The sequence below is a fragment of the Oncorhynchus keta genome, chromosome 7 (assembly GCF_023373465.1).
Source record: "Oncorhynchus keta strain PuntledgeMale-10-30-2019 chromosome 7, Oket_V2, whole genome shotgun sequence".
NCBI lineage: Eukaryota > Metazoa > Chordata > Actinopteri > Salmoniformes > Salmonidae > Oncorhynchus > Oncorhynchus keta.
The window spans coordinates 8,320,878-8,344,096 of NC_068427.1; the positions used below are offsets into that span (position 1 = coordinate 8,320,878).

A 23,219-nucleotide genomic window follows, 5' to 3' on the forward strand; every position below is an offset into this window, starting at 1 on the left:
CATCGCTGGGTAAAAGTGGATAATAGTTACAGCTGCGTTCACATAAAAGGAAAATAAATGGTTTACATAAAATAATAATCTCTGAACACCCCAGCCGAGTTCCCAAACAACTCGACACATCCCGTTGGATCTATTACCCCGTGCTCAGTCTCAATTCTGTGTTCGAATAAAACAAAACCGGGAACAGTTAGCAACGCACAACGTCTCCCTCTCCCCACCAAAGAAATGCCTCATCCTCTCCACCCCGCATTGAGTAAATAACACAGTTGCCCTCGTCCAGACCACAGTAAAAGAGGGGAGAAAAATCAAATCAATAGCCCAGCCTACATATACCTCCCCCAAGGGACATAGGGAACCCCAGGTAATAATAGCAACAACAAAAAAACAGGGAAATAAAAGTAGCCTGAAACATTAGTAGGCCTAGGTTAGGCTATACAGCCCATCCCTCTCAGTTAAAGGAAAATAAATATAAATTGGATGGCTATAATGACATTTAGGGGGTGGGTCTCTGGATATCGGCTGTATGTCGTCTTACCTCCTTTAGTAATGGCATTAATCGCATTTAGTCATTGGTCTGTTTCTCATTGGCCAGGATTGTCTTTCAAAAAACGTTTTGCCTCTTCGGGAGTTTTGAAGTGTCGCAAGGCTCCTTGGTGAAGAATCCTGAGCTTGTTTGGGTATTTGAATCCCCGTGAAGATGCCTCGGTCAATGGAGTATTTCTTCACTTCGTCAAATTCTCGGTGCTTTCGGCGTATTCCAGCTGACAGGTCCTGGTGTAAAGCGAGTTTGGCGTTTCCCACTGTGATGGTGTTGTTTTTCGCCGCCTGTAGGACTCGTTCCTTGTCGGTGAATCTCAGGAAACGTATGGTGATTGGGCGCGGTGGTTGTCTGGCTGCTGGTGGGGGCCTCAGTGCTCTGTGAGCTCTCTCGAGTTCTATGGGCCTGTCGGTGGACAGGTGGAGCCACTCGGGAAGTTTGTCTTGTAGGTAGCGGATCAGTGGCATGTTTCCCTCTTCTTTTTCGCCCAGATTTAATAGAACACAATTATTCCTTCGCCCCCTGTTTTCCATGTCCTCTGTTTTCTCTTCCAGATGCTCGATTTTCTTTTTAGCATATGCTATTGTTTCCATGGCATCTGTCAATAAGTTTTCCATGGATAGGATTCGCCCCTCTGCCTCGTCCAGGCGCCCCGCGTTTATGGTTATCTTGTTGTTGATGTCAGGCAAAGCGTTTTCCAGGATTGTCACCTTGCCCCCTATCGCACTGAGCTGAGAGTTAATGGCATCTAATTTGGTGTTTAGTTCTGTACGTTGGGATCTCAACTCAGAAAGGATGTCATCGACAGAGTGGGAGGTTGGCATTCGTTGTGCCTCGTGGGGGAGCGGGTTCTCTTGCTCCTGGCTAATGGCGCTAGTTTTTTCTGAAGCTAGCTTCTTCTTGGAGGCTTTTTCCGTCGCTAATACTTGAGTCCGGGTAAAAATGTCACCTGTAGTGTCGCCTTTTGTAGCCGCCATGACTTTTTCTTACTAAAGCTAAATGAGTTTGAACTTGGAATGGAGGTAAGATTAGGAATTGGAAACTACTTGTGCGGAGCTCTTAGTTCATGCGGCCATCTCGTTCAAGGGTCACGTGATCCCCCTTCCAATGGTGATTTTAAAACAGAATTGAATGACTGTGATAGGAGAAAGCTGAGTTTGGATTAACAACATTGTAGTTACTCCACAATACTAACCTAATTGACGGAGTGAAAAGATGGAAGCTTGTACAGAATAAAAATATTTCAAAACATGCATCTGTTTGCAACCTGGCACCAAAGTAATACTAGAAAAAATGTGACAAAATGTTTCACTTTTTGTCCTGAATACAAAGTGTTTGGATCAAATCCAATACCACACATTTCTGAGTAACACTCTCCATATTTTCATATTTTCAATAAATCATGATATGGGTATTCTTGTAATCGTTAACAACTGGGGAGTTTTTTCAGGATACAAAAGCAACTGAATGGAGCTAAGCGCAGGCAAAATCCTAGAGGAAAACCTGGTTCTATCCTCTTTCCACCAGACACTGGGAGATTAATTCACCTTTCAGCAGGACAATAACCTAAAACACAAGGCTTGACTTAAATCTACTGGAGAATCTATGGCAAGTCCTGAAATGGTTCTCCAGCAATGATCAAAAATCAATTTGACAGAGCTGGTGGAATTTTGAAAATAATAATGTGCAAATGTTGCACAATTTGGTATTTTATTAGGATCCCCATTAGCTCTTGCAAAAGCAGCAGCTACTCTTCCTGGGGTCTACTCAAAACATGAAACATAATACAGAATGACATGATACATAACATCAATAGACAAGAACAGCTCAAGGACAGAACTACATACATTCTTTAAAAAGGTACATGTAGCCTACATATCAATGTATACACACAAACTATCTAGGGGAGAGGCGTTGTGCCGCAAGGTGTTGCTTTGTCTGTCTTTTAAACCAGGTTTGCTGTTTATTTGAGCAATATGAGATGGAAGTCCCATGCAATAATGGCTCTATATAATACTGTACTTTTTCTTGAATTTGTTCTGCATTTGGGGACTGTGACAAGAACCCTGGTGGCATGTCTGGTGGGATAAGTGTGTGTGTCAGAGCTGTGTGTAAATTGACTATGCAAACAATTAGCTATTTTCAACACATTAATGTTTCTTATAAAAAGAAGTGATGCAGTCAGTCTCTCCTCAACTCTTAGCCAAGAGAGACTGGCATGCATAGTATTTATATCAACCCTCTGTTTACAATTAAGAGCAAAATGTGTCACTCTGTTCTGGGCCAGCTGCAGCTTAACTAGGTATTTCCTTGCAGCACTGGACCACACGACTGGACAATAGTCAAGATTAGACAAAACTAGAGCTTGCAGAACTTGCTTTTTGGAGTGTGGTGTCAAAAAAGCAGAGCATCTCTTTATTACGGCTAGACCTCTCCCCATCTTTTCAACAATTTGAATCTATGTGTTTTGACCATGACAGTTTGCAATCTAAGGTAATGCCAAGTCATTTAGTCTCCTCAACTTGTTCAACAGCCTCACCATTCATGACCAGATTCAGCTGAGGTCTAGAACCTAAGGAATGATTTGTAACAAATAGAATGCTCTTAGTTTTAGAGATGTATGGAATGATTCCAAAACAGACTGCAACTCTTTGTTAAGGGTTTCAGTGACTTCATTAGCTGTGGTTGCTGATGTGTATATGGTTGAATCATCAGCATACATGGACACACATGCTTTGTTTAATGCCAGTGGAAGGTCATTGGTAAAAATAGCAAAGAGTAAAAAAGAGGGCCTAGAAAGCTGTCCTGTGGTACACCCCACTTTACATGTTTGACATTAGAGTTCCATTAAAGAAAAGCATTTGAGTTCTATTAGATATAATCCACAATATGGCAGAGGTTGAAAAGCTATAGCACATAAGTTCTCTCAACAACAGGTTATGGTCAATAATATCAAAGGCAGTACTGAAATCTGACAGTACAGCTCTCACAATCTTCTTATTATCAATTTCTATCAACCAATCATCCGTTATTTGTGTCAGTGCAGGACATGTTGAGTGCCCTTCTCTATAAGTATGCTGAAATTCTGTTGTTAATTTGTTTACAGAGAAATAGCAATGTATTTGATCAAACACATTTTTTTCAACCGTTTGCTAAGAGGTAGCAGCAAGCTTATAGGTCTGTTGTTAGAACCAGTAAAGGCTTCTTTACCACTCTTGGGTAGCGAAATTACTTTGGCTTCCCTCCAGGCCTGAGGACAAAGACTTTCCTCTAGGTTCAGATTAAAAATATGTCAGATAAGAGTGGCTATAGAGTCAGCTACCATCCTCATTAGCTTTTCATCTAAGTTGTCAATGCCAGGAGGTTTGTCATTATTGATCGTTAACAATTTTTCCACCTCTCCCGAACTAACTTTACAAAATTCTTACTTGCAAGGCTTTTCTTAAAAAAAATTTAAATGCATGAATACAATTGTTCATTGTTGGCATTTCCTGCCTACGTTTGCCCACTTTGCCAATGAAGTAATCATTCAAATAATTGGCAACATCAAATGGTTTTGTGATGAATAAGCCATCTGATTTGATGAAAGATGGAGTTGAATTTGTCTTTCTGCCCAAAATTTAATTTACTCAAGTTTTCTTCCCGTCATTCTTCATATCATTGATCTTGGCTTCATATTAAAGTTTCTTCTTCTTTTTATTGAGTTTCGTCACATAATTTCTCAGTTTGCAGTAAGTAAACCAGTCAGATGTGCAGCCAGACTTATTAGCCACTCCTTTTGCCCCATCTCTTTCAACCATACAGTTTTTCAATTCCTCATCAATCCATGGAGCCTTAACAGTTCTAACAGTCAGTTTGTTAACAGGTGCATGTTTATCAATAATTGGAAGAAGCAATTCCATAAATTCATGAAGTGCAGCGTCTGGATGCTCCTTATTAATCAGACCAACAAATATTTTTAACATCCACATAAGAGTCACAGCAAAATATTTTGTATGATCTCTTATATACTTTTTTTAGGCCCAGCTTTTGGAACTTTGGCTTTCCTGGCTACTATATTGTGATCACTGCATCCAATGGGTACGGATACAGCTTTAGAACAAAGTTGTACAGCATTAGTAAACATGTGATCGATACATGTGGATGATCTTGTTCCTGTTGTGTTTGTAAACGCCCTGGTAGGTTGATTAATAACCCGAACCAGATTACAGGCACTGGTTACAGTGAGAAGCTTCCTCTTGAGCGGACAGCTTGATGAAAACCAGTCAATATTCAGGTCCCCAAGAAAGTAGACCTCTCTGTTTACATCTCATACACTATTAAGCATTTCACACACATTATTTATATACTGACTGTTAGCACTTGGTGGCCTAAATCAACACCCCAAAAGAAAAGGCTTTAGATGCGCCAAGTGAACCCACAACCACAACACTTCATTAACACTTGACATACGATCTTCTCTAAGCATTACAGGGAAATGGCTCTGAATTTATACAGCAACACATCCCCCATAAGCATTTATGTCTCTTCTATAGATGTTATATCCTTGTATTGCCTCTGATGTATCCTCAAATGAATTATCTAAGTCAGTCTCAGAAATGGCTAATATATGAATGTTATCTGATGTTAGCAAGTTATTGATTTCATGAAGCTGATTTCTAAGGCTGCATATATTAATAAGGGCTATTTTCAGCCCTTTTCTGGGTAGCTTATCAGAGACAGGTATAATACTGAAAAGAGCAGACAAAGCAAGAGAGAAAATGTATACATTCAGCAGTCCATTAATCAATTGGTGTGTGTGACTGTATGTGTGTGTGTGTCTGTGCTGCGGGGGTTGAGGCTACGAACCCATAGGCTTGGCTCTCTCATCCCATGCAGGCTTCTGGGAGGGAGGGTGGACAATGAGCCTGTCAAAGCGGATGTATGTCCCCACGCACTCTGGCAGCTTTCATGGCTGGGATCAATCCAGGTGTGGAAATCTCTTGAAGACAGCAGTAATCGCTAGCCAAAGGTGCTTCTACAAAGTCATGACTTAGGGGTGTGAATACATATGTAAATTTGATTTCTGTATTTCAATACCTGTTGCAAGCATTTCAAAAAAACATATTTTCACATTGTCATCATGGCATTTTTTGTGTAGATGAGTGAGAAAAAAATCTATTTAGTACATTTTACAATTCAGGCTGGAACACTACAAAATGTGGAATAAAGCAAGCGGTATGAATATTTTCTGAAGGCACTGTATGTGTGTTGTGTGTATGGGTGTGTGTATGTGTGTGTGCATGTATTTGTGCGTGTTCACATGTGTATGGATTTGTTTGACTGCATACGTGTTTGTGTGAGAGCCATCCACCTCCTCTTCCTCTCGGGCAGGCCAATGACCAGGAGTGTCCCAACCAACCCAGATTAGAAGGGATCAAGTGAAAGATAACTAGGAACAACTGTCTGGACATTGTTTTTTTTTTAAACTTCACTCAGCCCCAAAGCTTCTCTCCGTAGAAGTCTAATTCTTTCGTTCTGACCCATTTCTGTTTTGTAATTCTATTTATCCTTTATGTAACCAAAAGGGAGTCATTGCCAAGACAGAGAGCAACATGCGTTTAGGCTAAGAGTGTAACTGTAAAACACGGCTCAACAGAAAGACATGACTTTTTCTTTACGTACAGTGTAGACCAAGTGTGGATTGTATCCAACATCTCACATATTGTCCCTTTGTTCCCTACAGAGGATTGAAGCTACTGTCTGAATTGAAGGTATGAAACATATCAAAACTATCCTATGAGCAAAAGATGTTGAAAAGACTCATTCCTATGAGCAAAAGATGTTGAAAAGACTCATTCCTATGAGCAAAAGATGTTGAAAAGACTCATTCCTATGAGCAAAAGATGTTGAAAAGACTCATTCCTATGAGCAAAAGATGTTGAAAAGACTCTTCCTATGAGCAAAAGATGTTGAAAAGACTCATTCCTATGAGCAAAAGATGTTGAAAAGACTCATTCCTATGAGCAAAAGATGTTGAAAAGACTCATTCCTATGAGCAAAAGATGTTGAAAAGACTCATTCCTATGAGCAAAAGATGTTGAAAAGACTCATTCCTATGAGCAAAAGATGTTGAAAAGACTCGTTCCTATGAGCAAAAGATGTTGAAAAGACTCATTCCTATGAGCAAAAGATGTTGAAAAGACTCGTTCCTATGAGCAAAAGATGTTGAAAAGACTCATTCCTATGAGCAAAAGATGTTGAAAAGACTCATTCCTATGAGCAAAAGATGTTGAAAAGACTCATTCCTATGAGCAAAAGATGTTGAAAAGACTCATTCCTATGAGCAAAAGATGTTGAAAAGACTCGTTCCTATGAGCAAAAGATGTTGAAAAGATTCATTCCTATGAGCAAAAGATGTTGAAAAGACTCGTTCCTATGAGCAAAAGATGTTGAAAAGACTCATTCCTATGAGCAAAAGATGTTGAAAAGACTCATTCCTATGAGGAAAAGATGTTGAAAAGACTCGTTCCTATGAGCAAAATATGTTGAAAAGACTCATTCCTATGAGCAAAAGATGTTGAAAAGACTCATTCCTATGAGCAAAAGATGTTGAAAAGACTCGTTCCTATGAGCAAAAGATGTTGAAAAGATTCATTCCTATGAGCAAAAGATGTTGAAAAGACTTGTTCCTATGAGCAAAAGATGTTGAAAAGACTCATTCCTATGAGCAAAAGATGTTGAAAAGACTCATTCCTATGAGGAAAAGATGTTGAAAAGACTCATTCCTATGAGGAAAAGATGTTGAAAAGACTCATTCCTATGAGCAAAATATGTTGAAAAGACTCATTCCTATGAGCAAAAGATGTTGAAAAGACTCATTCCTATGAGCAAAAGATGTTGAAAAGACTCATTCCTATGAGGAAAAGATGTTGAAAAGACTCATTCCTATGAGCAAAATATGCTGTCTTTTCAACGTCTTGTGCTCACTGGAGTCACTTAGACCTGACTTTTGCACCACCAACTCTGTACCACTGACTGTTTATACAAATGTGTGAGAATTTATGTTAAGGGTTCATGCATGTCTACATCATATGGTGTATGTGTTACGTAGCAGCTCTTTGTCTTCATTTGCATGCCAAGCAGTAAGGCTCCAGCTGAACAAGCTCAAAGACACCACACAGAAAGTTGCTTCCTGTCCAGAAGAGCATTTGCTACCCCCTCCTACCCTCTGAATACACCCTCAATGCCACCTTTGTGCTCATACCCTCCACCCCTCCCTCACACCCATGCCGTCACAGAGCACATTTTTATGGTATTCCTTGATGAGGGTGGCAGATTACTCTTTTTTTGTACAATTTGATTTTTTTTTAAATATAAAAAAATACAGAACATACACATACAAACGACAACATCACACCTGCCCAGACCCACATGCTCGCGCCCCCATCTTCAGCGCCCGCATCACTCTCCGCCACATGGCCTTTAAGCTGCACCATTTTGTTTCTCTCCGTCGCCTCGCGCCCTTTCAACATTTAGATAATAAAGCATTTGACCTTTCCATTGTGTTAACAACAGAGCGTTGGTTGATTTTGAGTTTGTAAGTATACTTTTTTTCAAGACGATTGATGAGAAATATATCGTCCAATCAGTCAAGGATCTTACAGTAACTATGCAGACAGACGGGTTAAAATACATTTACATTGGAATACTTCTGACTGCCAACATTATAACTCTGCCCATAACTTTTGGAATTTATAACATTCCCAAAAGGCATGGATTTATTGAGTCATTGTTAGTGTTACAGGTAAGACATGACTCTACAGAATTTGTGAATTTTTTATCTCTTGTAAAATAAATTATATATTTTTTATACTGGATTAAGTGTAAATTAACTGCAATTGGTTAGTTATGTTCCAACATTGCCTCCATCTTGTGCCGATATCAGTTCTTTTTAAGTCTTGGTTCCAATAGTTTATATATATTATTTAAGAGATTGTCAGTTAGGCTATCTGCAAGGTTTTGTTTAGCTTACCTATCAAATGAGTATCATTTTCTGGCTCAAATAGGATTCCTTCAAGATTTCTCCCATATCCAAAAGATTTCAAATCGAAATGTTGTGATATAAAACTTTTAAGTTGCATATATTTGAAAATATCTACATTGGTCAATCGAATAATGCTTTTTAATGCTGTCATGGAAATACATTTATTTCCTATTACCAAGTCATTTACGGTTTCTATGTCTTTTAGTTTGTCATGTGGACCAATTTATTGGTGAATTCTGAAATGCTAATAAAGATTTTTCCATAGGGTTGTGTTTTTAGGGAGTGATACTGGTTCCTGTAGAATACATTTCATTTTCTTCTATGTTATTATAGTGTTCTTAACTATGAAAATGTTTATGTTCTTAGCTTTATCACAGTTTTCTCCCCTCTTTACCCCACCCAAGCCACGCTTATCACCCCCTCCCATCCTTGCCCTCCCTTACCCACCCAGGCAAAGTTTATCCCAACCTCCCGTCTTTTCCCACCCTCCCTTCTTCTCAGACACATGTAGCAACATTTATCTAATGTAAAAAACACAATTTCAAAAGTAGAGACTCAGAGCCGGAAAATGGTATATCATACACTACAGTTGAGGAACAGTGGAAAAGTCATTCTGCTTTGAAAGTTGATACAGTTCTGACCCCAATTTTGAGAAAATGGCCCTTGAATGGTTTGGTACACCTACTGGAGAGCTCTTCTTTGTCTACACCGATTCAGCATAGTTCACACACTCTTAAGCCAGCCCCACCCATCTCTTTAAGGATTCACATTTGAGGCCATGTGCTAGACAGAGTGAGTATGGTGGTTTAATAAAACACTAAAGATTTCAAGACTAAAGGCTGGTTTATACCATGTCTATCGACATGTCTGTAGACAGTTGTCACAGTGACATCATGAACATTCTATTGTCATATTTACATTTACATTTAAGTCATTTAGCAGACGCTCTTATCCAGAGCGACTTACAAATTGGTGCATTCACCTTATGACATCCAGTGGAACAGCCACTTTACAATAGTGCATCTAAATCTTTTAAGGGAAGGGGGGGGGGGTGAGAAGGATTACTTTATCCTATCCTAGTTATTCCTTAAAGAGGTGGGGTTTCAGGTGTCTCCGGATGGCACAGGCAGGGAGCCCAGCCAACAGCGAGTTGCAGTAATCCCAACGGGAGATGACAAGTGCCTGGATTAGGACCTGCGCCGCTTCCTGTGTGAGGCAGGGTCGTACTCTGCGGATGTTGTAGAGCATGAACCTACAGGAACGGGCCACCGCCTTGATGTTAGTTGAGAACGACAGGGTGTTGTCCAGGATAACGCCAAGGTTCTTAGCGCTCTGGGAGGAGGACACAATGGAGTTGTCAACCGTGATGGCGAGATCATGGAACGGGCAGTCCTTCCCCGGGAGGAAGAGCAGCTCCGTCTTGCCGAGGTTCAGCTTGAGGTGGTGATCCGTCATCCACACTGATATGTCTGCCAGACATGCAGAGATGCGATTCGCCACCTGGTCATCAGAAGGGGGAAAGGAGAAGATTAATTGTGTGTCGTCTGCATAGCAATGATAGGAGAGACCATGTGAGGTTATGACAGAGCCAAGTGACTTGGTGTATAGCGAGAATAGGAGAGGGCCTAGAACAGAGCCCTGGGGACACCAGTGGTGAGAGCGCGTGGTGAGGAGACAGATTCTCGCCACGCCACCTGGTAGGAGCGACCTGTCAGGTAGGACGCAATCAAGCGTGGGCCGCGCCGGAGATGCCCAACTCGGAGAGGGTGGAGAGGAGGATCTGATGGTTCACAGTATCGAAGGCAGCCGATAGGTCTAGAAGGATGAGAGCAGAGGAGAGAGAGTTAGCTTTAGCAGTGCGGAGCGCCTCCGTGATACAGAGAAGAGCAGTCTCAGTTGAGTGACTAGTCTTGAAACCTGACTGATTTGGATCAAGAAGGTCATTCTGAGAGAGATAGCGGGAGAGCTGGCCAAGAACGGCACGTTCAAGAGTTTTGGAGAGAAAAGAAAGAAGGGATACTGGTCTGTAGTTGTTGACATCGTTCGACATCAAGCTTGTTATTGTCGTTATGTAAAAGTATAAACACAGAAACGTCAGGCGGGTGGTCCAGAATAGCATAACTGGTGTATTTAACACCATCTGTTTAAAACAATATTTTGGTTCGTTTCTAGCTTGTTAGCGAGCTAACGTTAGGTTAGCTTGCTAGCTAGTTCAAATAATGCTAGCTAGTTCAAATAAGGATCATATAGCTGACAGCGTTATAACGTTAGCTCATTTGTATTTATTATTACAGGAAAATAAACTCACAACAAGATCATTATTTAGAAGTTAATGGCAAGCTAATAACTAAATAAAAGCAGGGCAACCTACAGGAGAATTTTAAAACTTGGACACGGTCTCTTTGGCCAAACTTTATATCCTAGTTTGACTTTGGTGCAGGGCATGTTGTTTTTCACATTACCGTCTCACACTATATCAACCTGTATTTGTCACATGCACAGGATGCAGAAGGTATAAACGGTACAGTAAAATGGTTACTTGCATAGTGGAGTCTTTTGTTTAGACAATGAACCATAACTGAAAATGACTTTCTTACAGAATTAGAAACGTATAATATCTGAAAATGTAGCTAGCTAGACTATCTTACCCGAATACATGGATGATCGCTTCTCTCTCTCTGTCATGGATGCCATGGTTGCACTTAGCTTGAAGATGTAATCTGGAGACCGGTGTTTTATAACAGTATGTTCTCTTTCGACTCCTTAGCTATCATTCTCTGCTTCCACTGGACATTCCACTGATTTCAAAAATCGTTCTTCCAGAAAGTGGAAAGCATCTTTCAAAAAAAGCCACGTGAGAGCAGATAACCTACATATACTGAGCAGCTCATGTTATAGACAGAATCATGCTACATGGCAGACCAATCCGAACTCATCTCTCAGCATGTCCAGCCCATCCATTATCTCAGCCAATCATGGAAGGTTCCTGCCTTTTTCTGTGGCTAAACCAACTGGGCTCGTAATTGAACAATTCTGTATTTACAGATGGTATACAAGTGTTTTATTATGGCACATGAAAGTTTACATGTTCCAGAAGGCATTTCTGCCCAAAAAACGCATTTTGATAAAAATAAATATTTACATTTAAATGCCTCTCCTGTGAAGTAGTGACACGCGTGATACATTTAGTTTCCTGAAAGGAGTCACATATGTCCTCTTTTGTATTGTCTTTTCACTGTCCATGTAGCTCATTGGCATCGGCTACTTCTATCGTTACTTCCTAAAAAGAGACAGTTACTTTGGGACAGTAGAGTTTAGATGTAATAGGGGGAGGGGGAAAGACGATTTGTCTGTCTATTCTGTTCTCTGCATTGATAAACTCTGTGACCTTTTTGAGGGGGACCTCTTTTGTTAGGCCCTAATCCCCATCCGTACTCTCACTTCAGGCCAGGGTCATTGTAGTCCTGTTCTTTTCCCTTGAACTCATGGCATTGAGATTAGTGCCCTGCTGTGTGCTGACTCAGTGGAAATGAGTGGGGATCCTTTTTGGGATACATACGGACAGAGAAGCACACACAGAAGCACACACACACACACACACACGCACACACAAACACACACACAGACACGCAAACACACACACATACACACACCCCTCTTGCTCTTCGTGAGCATACTTCACCCTTTCATCTATTCCCAGTCCACACATATGGTGACAATGCTTGAACATACACACATAGTAGTTGCTCTCAGTGGTTTTGTCCTTTTGTTTGCAGCCTTTCGTCACTCCCAACATCACATAACTCCTATTGTGGTACATTGGCACCACACTCAGCGTGTTGGTTTACCCTAGTGTGTCAAAACTGCCATAGTTAAACTAGCATACGTGCTGTGTAGTCCTAGAATGAGGACTCATTAGCCTTTCGGGTGTCTATTCTATGAGTCATTCAATATCATTGAATGGGCTACTGTAGGACCTGCAACTACTTATGTGCATTAGTGTGTGTCTGTGTAGGGTTCAATCAAAAGAGAAAGGATAGTCTTTCCCAAGGCTCTTTCTCACTCACTATAAAGAAACAACAACCATGAAAAATCAGTCAGTCAGTAATCCATTCTCTCTCTGCCTCTCCCCAGTCGACGTGAGAGCGGCACTGCCCATGCAGGTGCCCCCGGCCGCCATCCCCATGGACCTGCGCATGGACCAGCCCTTTGGCCTGGCACCGCGACCAGACGACCAGGGCCACCAAGGACAGGTCCCAGGTCTTCGGGAGCAGCAGCTGCAGCAGGAGCTGTTGGCCCTCAAACACAAACAGCAGATCCAGAGACAGCTGCTCATCGCCGAGTTCCAACGGCAACATGAGCAGCTCTCACGCCAGCATGAGGTCCAGCTACAGGAGCATGTTAAGGTGTGTTTGCCTCCCCTCCCCGACACCCTGCTTTTCCACCTCCCTCCATCCCTCCATCGCCTTTGCTCGAGGGCATTCTTACTCAACAGATTGTCAATGTGCTGTTTTAAGGACAGAGAGAATGGGTGTAGGAGAGGACATGTCTGTACGTGTGTGTGTGTGTGTGTGTGTGTGTGTGTGTGTGTGTGTGTGTGTGTGTGTGTGTGTGTGTGTGTGTGTGTGTGTGTGTGTGTGTGTGTGTGTGTGTGTGTGTGTGTGTGTTGGATGTAACTGGATCCGCCGGTTGTGTTGGGTTGCTTTTCTGATCTCCAGTCCTTGAGAAACTGTGTACTGGCTCATACATGTGTGTGACAACGAGAGAAACATTTCGCTTTGCAAACAGGCCGCAGCTTCAGCCAATGGGAGCGAGGCAACCTAGGCTAAAAATAACTCTGTCTGAAAGCTCCAGTCGACACATCACAAGCTCTGCATTATGCCTTGACAGCTTGCTGACTGTATTCAATTCTGCTCCCTTCCAGTCAACACCCACCTGTGCCACTGTCCATAGTGAGGCTTTTATCATTCAGTCATTTAGGCATTTAGTCTCACTCTTGCTGACTTCTTTCTTGAGAAGAAATTCAAATCATCTGTTTCCAAGCTATGAAACCTGTAGGGGATACTAGCTGTTGGAATTGAGTGATATGACGTCAGCCATTGGTTTCAAATCAAATACATGCATATTTGCTATTGAGAGGAAGTGTGTTAAGAGTGTGTGTTCAAGTGTGTGTTTTTTGTTTGTCTGATTTCACCTTATATAGATCATCTGTGGCTGTCTCTCTCCCTTCCTTTCCTCTCCCTCTCCCCATCTCCCTCCCTTTTAGTCTCCCTCTCCCTCCTCCTCTCCCCCCACGTCCCTCCACCCCCCTCTAAAGCATCAGCAGGTGGTTGTACCGCCCTTGTAGTAACGTTGTGGTAACATTGTTGCAGCACCAGCAGGACCTCCTGGCCCTGAAACATCAGCAGGTGGTTGTACCGCCCTTGTAGTAACGTTGTGGTAACATTGTGTTGCAGCACCAGCAGGACCTCCTGGCCCTGAAGCATCAGCAGGAGCTGCTGGAGCACCAGAGGAAGATGGAGAGACACCGCCAAGAGCAGGAGATGGAGAAGCAGCAGAGGGAGCAGAAACTCCTACTGCTCAAGAACAAGGAGCGTGGCCAGGAGAGTGAGTTGCTCAGAAGGACAATTTATATATTGGGGCTAACGTTATACATTGTCATATAACGGGGCCAATGCTACAATACTACGTTGTGGCCAACTCTATATTATCAAAAAGTGTGGCCAATTCTGCATTATCTCTTTGTGGTTAACACTAGGGATGTGACAAAGGGAGAATTTGTTTTTTACGATTACAATGCAATTTTTATAAATATTTTTTCCCGTTAAAACGATTAGAGCATTTGCGACCGACTGCCTTGATTCAGTCTTATGTAGAAACATTTGAAATTGTTTTTCTTTTCCATTGTATAAAAGCAGAGACACAGAGCTACAAAATGGTATATCATTCACTGAATCTGAGGAACAATGGGAAAGTTATTCTGCTTTGAAAGGTGATAAACTTGTAATTTCACTTTTGAGAAAATTACCTTTGAATGTTTTGGTACCAACTGGAGAGCTCTTCTTTGTCTACAGCCATTCAGCATTGTTCACACACTCTTAAGCTTTAGCCCCACTCATCTCTTTAAGGGTTGATCTGAGCTCACTAAACAGTTTTTCCCCCTTTATGATGTTAGTAGTAGTTTTGTGATAACTGCACTGTGATTCAAATTTTGTGGAAGTTTTTCAGTTAATGTTGCAATTTTGTTTAAAAGTTTTAACGTTTAAACATTCACACCCCAAGCTAACATTACATTATCACCTTGTGGCTAAATCATATGCTGTGGTTATCTTGACATTATCATATACCGTGGCCAATGCTACATTATCACATTGTGGCTAAAGAGTATTATCATTGTGGCTAACACTACAGTATCATGGCTGATGCTACACCATCATAGTATTAGTGGGACAGTGTTAGCATTAGCATCAGTGATGGTGCAGTATGAGTGATGAGAGCAGGAGTTGGGTAAATAGCAGTAAATCCTCCTAAAGCTGCCCAGCAATTTTTTTTATTTTTTTATTTTTTACTTACGTTTTACCCACGCTCTTGTAAAACACTACAGCACACTCTCCAAAGATGTCATTAAAGCTCCCCAAAAGTTCTCCTAACACTAGCTCGAACATTGTGCCAGCTTTGGAACCGCCCTCACCTTGGCTCCCCATAACAGTTTCAGATGTAAATGTCACAACTTTTCAAGCACAAGGAGTCAGGGCAGCCTGACCCAACACCTCACTGCTTCACTATCAGCACCAAAGCAGCCATTTTGGGGAAAACTCAGCCGTATTGGCACCAAGTGTTTCTTGACGACAACATTGCACTTTGTATGTGCTTTGGTGCCAAGATGGCGTCCGTGAAACGTTACACCTCAGACTGTGTTTTCCTGTAATCTGTATATGTATGGAGCTAGGCTTGCATCTGGAGTAACACTGGATGGTAAACAGCGGGCGCTTTGTTAAGTGCTGCAGTAAATTGCCTCCAAGGCGGTCTCATAAAAGCCTATTTGCCTCATTGGCAAGGCGTACAAATTGAGATGTCAGCACTTAGGTCCCGCAAAGGGATTTAAAATGCGTCTATATTAGCAGTCATCATATTCTCCTATGTACCCCCCCGCACTGCTTCACCGCTTGACATGTTAGTCACTTGTTGCTCCGTCTTCTTTCACTAATTGTGTTTCTCTTTGACACTTTTACAGAAGGAAGAACTGTATGCACACACACGCACAGACACACTTCCCTTGCTCTCTCTTTTTACTCTTTTCTCTTACTCTCTTACCTTTCTTTCCATTTCTCTCTCTCCGTCTCTCTCTCCCTGTGTGGAGGCTCCCCTCAGGGATGTGTTGACTGTGTTGGCGAGGTGGTAATTGAAGAGAGCGCTGTGAAAGAATGTACCTTGTGATGCCTTGTTTGATGAAGAAAAAAAGAAATCTTTTTTTTTTTTGCCACAGTCTCGGTGGAATACCCACAAACGTGTGCATTTTCCTTCTAGGGAAACTCTGTGTAACTCTATGCTCCCACAGACTTCAATTCTGTCCAGTCACTCCTTCAGGCTACAAAGGTCAGCTGGGAAGATCACATCCGTTCTAGTACCTCACTCAGAATGACCCTGTTGTCGTCCAGATTCTGTTCTCTCGTTAGATTCAGTTCCCTATTCATTACTTCGCCACCATAGCGTATTTATTGCCATAACTCTCTTATCTTACCTCATTTGCACCCACTGTATATAGACTTTTTGTTTTATTTTTTTTCTACTGTATTATTGACTGTATGTTTTGTTTATCCCATGTGTAACTCTGTGTTGTTGTATGTGTCGAACTGCTATGCTTTATTTTGGCCAGGTCGCAGTTGCAAATGAGAACTTGTTCTCAACTAGCCTACATGGTTAAATAAGGGTGAAATAAAAAATAATTGAAGTGACAAAGAAAGGTAGTACTTCAACTAAATATCATGGGGTCATGCCAAGTTGATATTCGTGGTTGCATATGATTCCACACATAATGTGATATCATAAAGATGTGGTGAAGATCTATCTTCAAGTTGAATCCAAAGCCAGGAGGAACTAGCCTCTTACTACCACACTGATCTTGCGAGTTTAGAGAAAGGATTGAGCTACAGTACAAGGATATCAGTGTAGCGATCAGGCTGGTTCTACAGGGCTAAGGAGGAACCATATCTGTAGAAGGAAACAGAATGACACTTGTTCCCCCTGGCTGTTTTGACACAAATGACACGCCCTCTAAATGTTGTAGTCCCTAACCCTTGGCTTCTCGATCATCTCTCCCAGGTGCGGTGGCCAGCACGGAGGTCAAGATGCGGCTGCAGGAGTTTGTCCTGAATAAGAAGAAAGCCCTGGCTCAGCGCAGCCTCAACCACTGCATGAACACTGACCCACGCTACTGGTACGGGTGAGTATCATACCCACACCCCACATCCTTACCCAACCATAGGAATTAGCCTTACTTGATTATGGTGGCACCATGCTGATGCCGAAGGATGGCATGCTGTAGATCTTTGTTCTTCATGGACGCTGCACTGTCTTATAACCCAAAATTCACCTCTATCCTCTGTCTACCCCCTATGTGTTTCTGTAGATCTTAACTAATATGATACAGTACAGTGGCGATTTAGCATGTACATCTTGGTGGGGCAAACTCCCCCCAAAAATGTTTTATGCATGCCAGCAATGCAACAACACTAAACAATAGATTCATTGTACTATAATTGTGACAAACGGTGCCCACAAACTTAGGACCTACATAAATCTGTCCCAACAGTGGAGTCACAACAGCAGTCCCAACACTTTACAACTGCTACACCTGGCTATCAGCGGATCTTTGTCTGCCAGTGAAACAGTTAATTCAGCGTCATTTACTGACATTTACTGACTTTTAAAAAAACATAGCTGATCTGTCTGACTTGCTTTAACAAATGTAGTTTCTACTGACATTTGAGATGTACAAACTATGGCATAAGGGGATGACGAGCGGATAAGAGGCCATCCGTAATTTTGATTAAGAAGTTAATGAGCGCGATAGGACGGACTTAGTCAATATAACTATTTGTTCAACACAGCGACGGAGTTCAGAACATGGGCCATTCTTACAGTATTCTCCTTGTACAGCAAGTCAGAACCGTAGGATAAATAAAGGGGGCCTATAAGCAGACAATGAAAGCTCTTACAATATTCGATGATGACATTTCTCTAAAACAGATTATAGGCTGCATGTGCACCACCAAGTCAGAACAGTAGGCTAAATTATGAGAGGAAAATGGACCAAATTAGTAGCACATGGGCTACTAATAGCTTACTACACACAACATATTACTTTCTTAGCTACAGTATACATATCTCCCTGGCATGTTACATAATTTATGCAGCAGCATAAAATACATTTTTTGACTCACGTTGTTGTGCTGTGCTTGAACATGGAAGGTGGCGCGGCGGTCCTTCGTGGGCAAATCTTTTCATCAAACCATGTCTTCAAAGTCTGTCATTCGCTGGATTTGTGGTACTTTCAAGACAACTGGGACCTCTGAAAAAAACAACTTATTTTCCCAGTCAGAGCTTGTTTTCTTCTGAGTTCCCAGTTGTCTTGAACTCACTGAAATCTGAGATTTCCCAGTTCTGAGTTTCCAGTTGTTTTGAAAGCGGAAGAAGTCATGATGGATTGACAGCATGGCCAATGTTGAATGTTTATCCTTTTAAGCCCACTCCGCTAGATAGCAGGCTAGTGACTGCCTTGCAATGCTTGCAGTTAGCTACTGATTCCTTCCAAACCACTCATTGTTGAATTTGCAATTTCCAACTTGTTGTGTAATTATTTATGTCCAATAGCCGATGAGCACCGATACGTTTTATGTATAATTTCTCTTCATTTTTTCAGTTCATATGACAAGGTTGGAGAAGGATTTGCTAGTTGATTGTTGACTTGATTCATGATGATGACTGATAGCTTGCTACCTAAGATTTTGAAAGTATAAGTCCAATCAAAGCTACGTTAGATATAAAGTGATTTGACGTCATTTTATCTGTGGACAATGACCTTGAGCCTTCTTGGATGGGCACTTCTAATGTAACTCTATGGCAGCACCCAAGTGGGTTGAATTTTCGATTTCTTCCCATAGATTTTGCGAGCCATTCACAGCCCAACTAGAGAACATTACCAACCCCTGCGCTCCATATTTTCCACTGACTGCCCGACCACCACAGAAAGCACTGTGCTAAGCGGAAACATCTGCAAAAGAGACCATGTTTGTATGCGGCTTTACTAACTCAATGATTATTTAGATTTTTTTTTTTTACATTGTTTGCAAACACGTATTAATGCCAAAATAACATGCAAAACAGACAAACAAAAAAATAAAAAATGAAATCAAAGTTAGCTAAACAGTTGGGGCCCTGCCCCACCTGCCCTGAATGACGGGTCGCCACTGGATAAGTATACGCAATATGGTAATAGCTCCATCCTTCATAGGAAACCATAGAATTTTGCCATATTGCTTGCAGCTTAAGCAATCCTTCCAGATCTACACAAGTGTACAACGGGTAAGAGCTAAGGGTCTATTTAGGATTGGGTTCTACTGTCTGTGCCACTGACCGAATCTACTATTCAGGACCGAAGTCTGACTTGAAATGTGTGCGTGACTTGGGTGCCTGCTTTTCTCATCACTTTTAGTCTCTATTCTGTATTTTTCTTTTTAACCCATCTACTTGTTTGAATTGAAGCACATTGTTGAAGGAATGAGGTTCTGTACAAAGTAGTGGGCTCCTGTTTGTAGTTTGTGATTGACAGTTTCCTGTCTTTAAGTAGTTGGTGCATTTGAAGAGAGGGAAGAGAAGAGAGGATGCCACCTCTCCGCTCTGTAAATATTTGAACACTACGTTTTCCTCAGGCAAAAGATAAGGTGGTGAATGGGCAACGACAGGAAAGGACTCATTTCCTCTCTCTCTCACTCTCCTTATCTCTCTTGCTCTCTTGTTCTGTCTCCTTCACGCTCTGCCTCCCTCTGCAGTATGTCTATCCTGGATTTTGCACCCTATCCTTCTCTCCCTGGTCCCTCACTCCCCCTCTCTCTCCCCCATTTTTTGTCTTGCTGCCCTCCCCCCTCTTTCTTCATCCATCGGCCATACCTCTCCATCCAAACTCTCTCACCCCTCCCTCCCGCCCTCTCTCCCCTCCTCTCTCTGCTCTCACCTGTCCTCACACAGACTCCTAACCCATCTCCCGGCACCTCGGCTGTCGCCCTCTGATAAGGGGGGAATGAGAGGGGGCACAGAAAGGGCTTTCAGAGGCAACACCTGATGAATATTAACACACCGGCACCTCACTTTTTCTGTCTCTCTCTCTCTCTCCCTCCCCCTCTCTTTTCTTCCACTTCCCTCCCTCTTTCTCTCTCTTGCTCTTTCTCCCTCTCAACCTTTCCTCCATGCACTGCTGCACATTTTCATGAGGCGAGATCTGTGGATTGGGAGATGGAAAAATGACTCTCTATTTCTCTCTCTTTCTTTCCTTCACTCTGAGAGCGTGAGGGGTTGGGGGTGTTCACAGACTTGTCCCTAACGCATTTGATGTTGTGTGTTTGTGCTGGTTTGTGGTGGGCTTCTGTTTTTCCATAGTTTGATGAGTGTGTTTTTGTGAAAAATTGTTCTCTGCTAGCCACGGCCTAAGTTTTGACACCAGTAGTCATGGTTAAGTCCTTGAGAGGACAGCGTGGAGAATAGTTTATTTCCCCATTGGTGTCTTCCTTGTCAAAGTTATTTGTAAGGGAGGCTGTGGCTAGTCCAATGAATGGTCAGCGCCATCCAGTGCCGACATCTGCTCTTCCCATTAACAACTATGAAGCCCCGCTCATTTTATTGATGAATGACACGTTCTCTTTTGATTTAGCTAAGAGATTAATTTCACTTGACGTTTTACAGGAATTTTACAGTATTTTGTTTACTCTTTACTTGTTTGTTACCCACGTACCGTAAAAATCAGCATTCCCATAAATCAATAGTAGCCACATAAAATGGAAAACGGACACAAAGACAGACAGGTACACACACTTTTTTAATGGTAGCTTAGGATAGATGGATACTCAGTAACAGACAGACAGGCAGACAGATACCTGATGCCTGTTTCCCCCTCACACTACTGAAGCCACATTAACCATTAACATGGACCATTGTTACCCAGTCAGAGAGACTGGCACAGACAGAGGGGCAACATGAGCAGATCTTACACACACTAGCAGGTCCATGCAGCAGTCGTAGCTTTTATGGCTCCGTCAGATCTGTTTCAGCTTATTGCCCTGTCAGAGCAGGTTTGTTTGCAAACACAGGGTGCCGCACCACTTCAGGCTCGGCACGTGCATTGTGGGTAATCTGAGATGGCATGCAAAGGGCCGGGCCGTAAATAAAAAGGTCTGCCTGAGAGCAGGTTACGTCTGGTGGGAAGGGAACTGGGAATCCTGTGTTTGTGGTAACGCTCATCCGTGTATGTGTGTGTGACTTTTCAATAATGGCCCCATTGAGCCTTGATGCTTCTTGAAGAGCAGATTTTTACGATGACAAGAAATAATTGAACAGCTGAATTTCGATTTTTCAACATCTTATTGCATGGTGATGATTATCCGTCATACTGTGTACAATTGCTAAATGTATTTATCTACAATGGGGAATTATCTTACTTCCAATTACCAGACATCCTCTGCCTCAGAAGTCAGGTCGACCTTTGCTCCTTTTGAAGGAGCCAAATGAAATACTGTAAATGTGTATTTGTCTCCCCTCTGTAGGAAGACCCAGCACAGCTCCCTGGATCAGAGCTCCCCTCCCCAGACAGGGATGTCCCCTTACAGCCACGCCATCCTCGGGATGTACGACCCCAAAGACGACTTTCCTCTCCGCAAGACAGGTAGGACTCCTTCACCTGACCCCTGAGCGCTTTTCACTTCGGTTTGAACTATCGCTGTTTTTTTGTGTTGCTTTCACTTGGCTGTGTTTGAATATAACAAACAAAAATTAAAAGCTCTTCCCTGTCTAACTTCCTCTTTCCACACTGTAACTCATCTAAAAGTGTGTTCGCTAAAGTCATAGTGGCTAGTTAAAAGCGATATGGTGACGGATCAGCAAGAGGAAATGGGTCCAAAATATAGAGACATAAACAAATGTACAGTAGACGTAGCCAGCTGTGTTACCTTGTGCCAGTTGCCATGGGTGACACAACTGTTGACACCAGTGACGCACTGCAGGCCAATTTCCCCCCCAGTTCCCTGCGGCCTTTGCTTCTGGATCATTAGCAGTGTCGTGTGTAGAGCATTGTAGTGTTGGGGCAGATAATATATGACAGGGGGGTAGATTATCAATCCAGGTTACTACTACGTTTCACCTATGGTCTTTGACATTCAAGAGCTCATTCGTGACCTTATAAGGAGAGTCATTTCAGCATTTCTGCTGTGTTCCTTAGTCCAGTAGGGTTTTATATATCATCACCGACATCAGAACACTGTTGCCATGAGAATCACAAGAAAACGAAGGCTGTCTAAGGAACACACAGAGTCTGGTACCACAGCAGCACTGGTTGGGGATTTCCTGTTTCAAAGCCTTTGAGAAACTCTCGGTTGTGTAAAACTCTTGGCAGAGTCCCCTGCCTGTAATGTGGGGTCTAGGTGGTGATTATTCACTCGGCGTCTGCGCTCGTTTGGCCGCGTCTGTCCCGGCTCGCCCAGCTGGAGATCAAACTCTGTGTGCTCTGGGCCGCCGACAGCCCTGCCGCCCGTGGGGATGTGGACAGGAATGCATTATCCCGCGGGGGTAATCGTTAGTGCAACTAAAACCAGTTTTTCTATTGGACAAACTCAGGTTGGTCGCACCCCTTTTTGTTCCGTTTGCTTCCGTTTTAAGAAACGTTTTGCAACAGAATTGGCGTAAATAAGCACCCCTTGGCGACGAGCGGGAACGTCGTGACAGAAACGGGAGCGGGCCAAGGACTGGAAATGTTTTAAGATTAGCCACTGTGGGCCTTGTGCTGTTCACTCAGGGAGAACTGCTGTATATCCACATTTGAGGTGCTTTATTTGAATCCACAGATAACATGAGCACGTAGCAGCTCAGGTACCAAGCTTGTAATATATGTTAGGAATGCATACCATATGCATACTCCACATATGTCGTCACCCCCCCCTTTTCCTAATTAAAGTCCATCTGCTCATATCACCGAGTGTAGTCGGGTTGTACTTTACACCCCCTGCCCGTACAGCCCCATCCCGCACACTCTCCAACACTGTCTTCACCAAACCGCCACCCCAGTCCACACCACCACCTCTCGCGTTTACAATTTATCATCTCTTTTCTAGCCTTCCATTGAAACCTCATAGCCCCTCTGCATGTTATTTAAAAAAGAAAAAACATTTTTTTATATCTGCGTTCAGCTGTTATTAAACCACTCACGGGTGAAGACGGCGGCGTGTGTCATTACCGCCTTTTGCGACGCTATTTCTCTCCGCTCTGCCGGCGGAGGCTGCAAACGTTTTGTGCCGTCTTATCGCGTTTCCCGAGGAGGCTTCGTCTGTCTTTAATGTCAGAGGGAAAATGTCACCGTGCTCATCCGTGTCTCATTCTCTCCCTCGTATCAAC

General features: G+C 42.5%; 1 protein-coding gene across 32 annotated transcripts in view; it reads left to right on the top strand.

The window, feature by feature from the left end:
• LOC118385920 (histone deacetylase 4) overlaps positions 1-23,219 on the top strand; it is a 281,140-nt gene that overhangs the window by 162,903 nt on the left and 95,018 nt on the right. For all 32 annotated transcript variants that reach the window (XM_052521886.1, XM_052521892.1, XM_052521893.1 and 29 more), the window contains exons 4-7: positions 12,699-12,970; positions 14,021-14,171; positions 16,887-17,007; positions 21,380-21,498. In XM_052521886.1, coding sequence (XP_052377846.1) covers positions 12,699-12,970; positions 14,021-14,171; positions 16,887-17,007; positions 21,380-21,498 — 663 coding nt within the window. The remainder of the gene's footprint in view (positions 1-12,698; positions 12,971-14,020; positions 14,172-16,886; positions 17,008-21,379; positions 21,499-23,219) is intronic.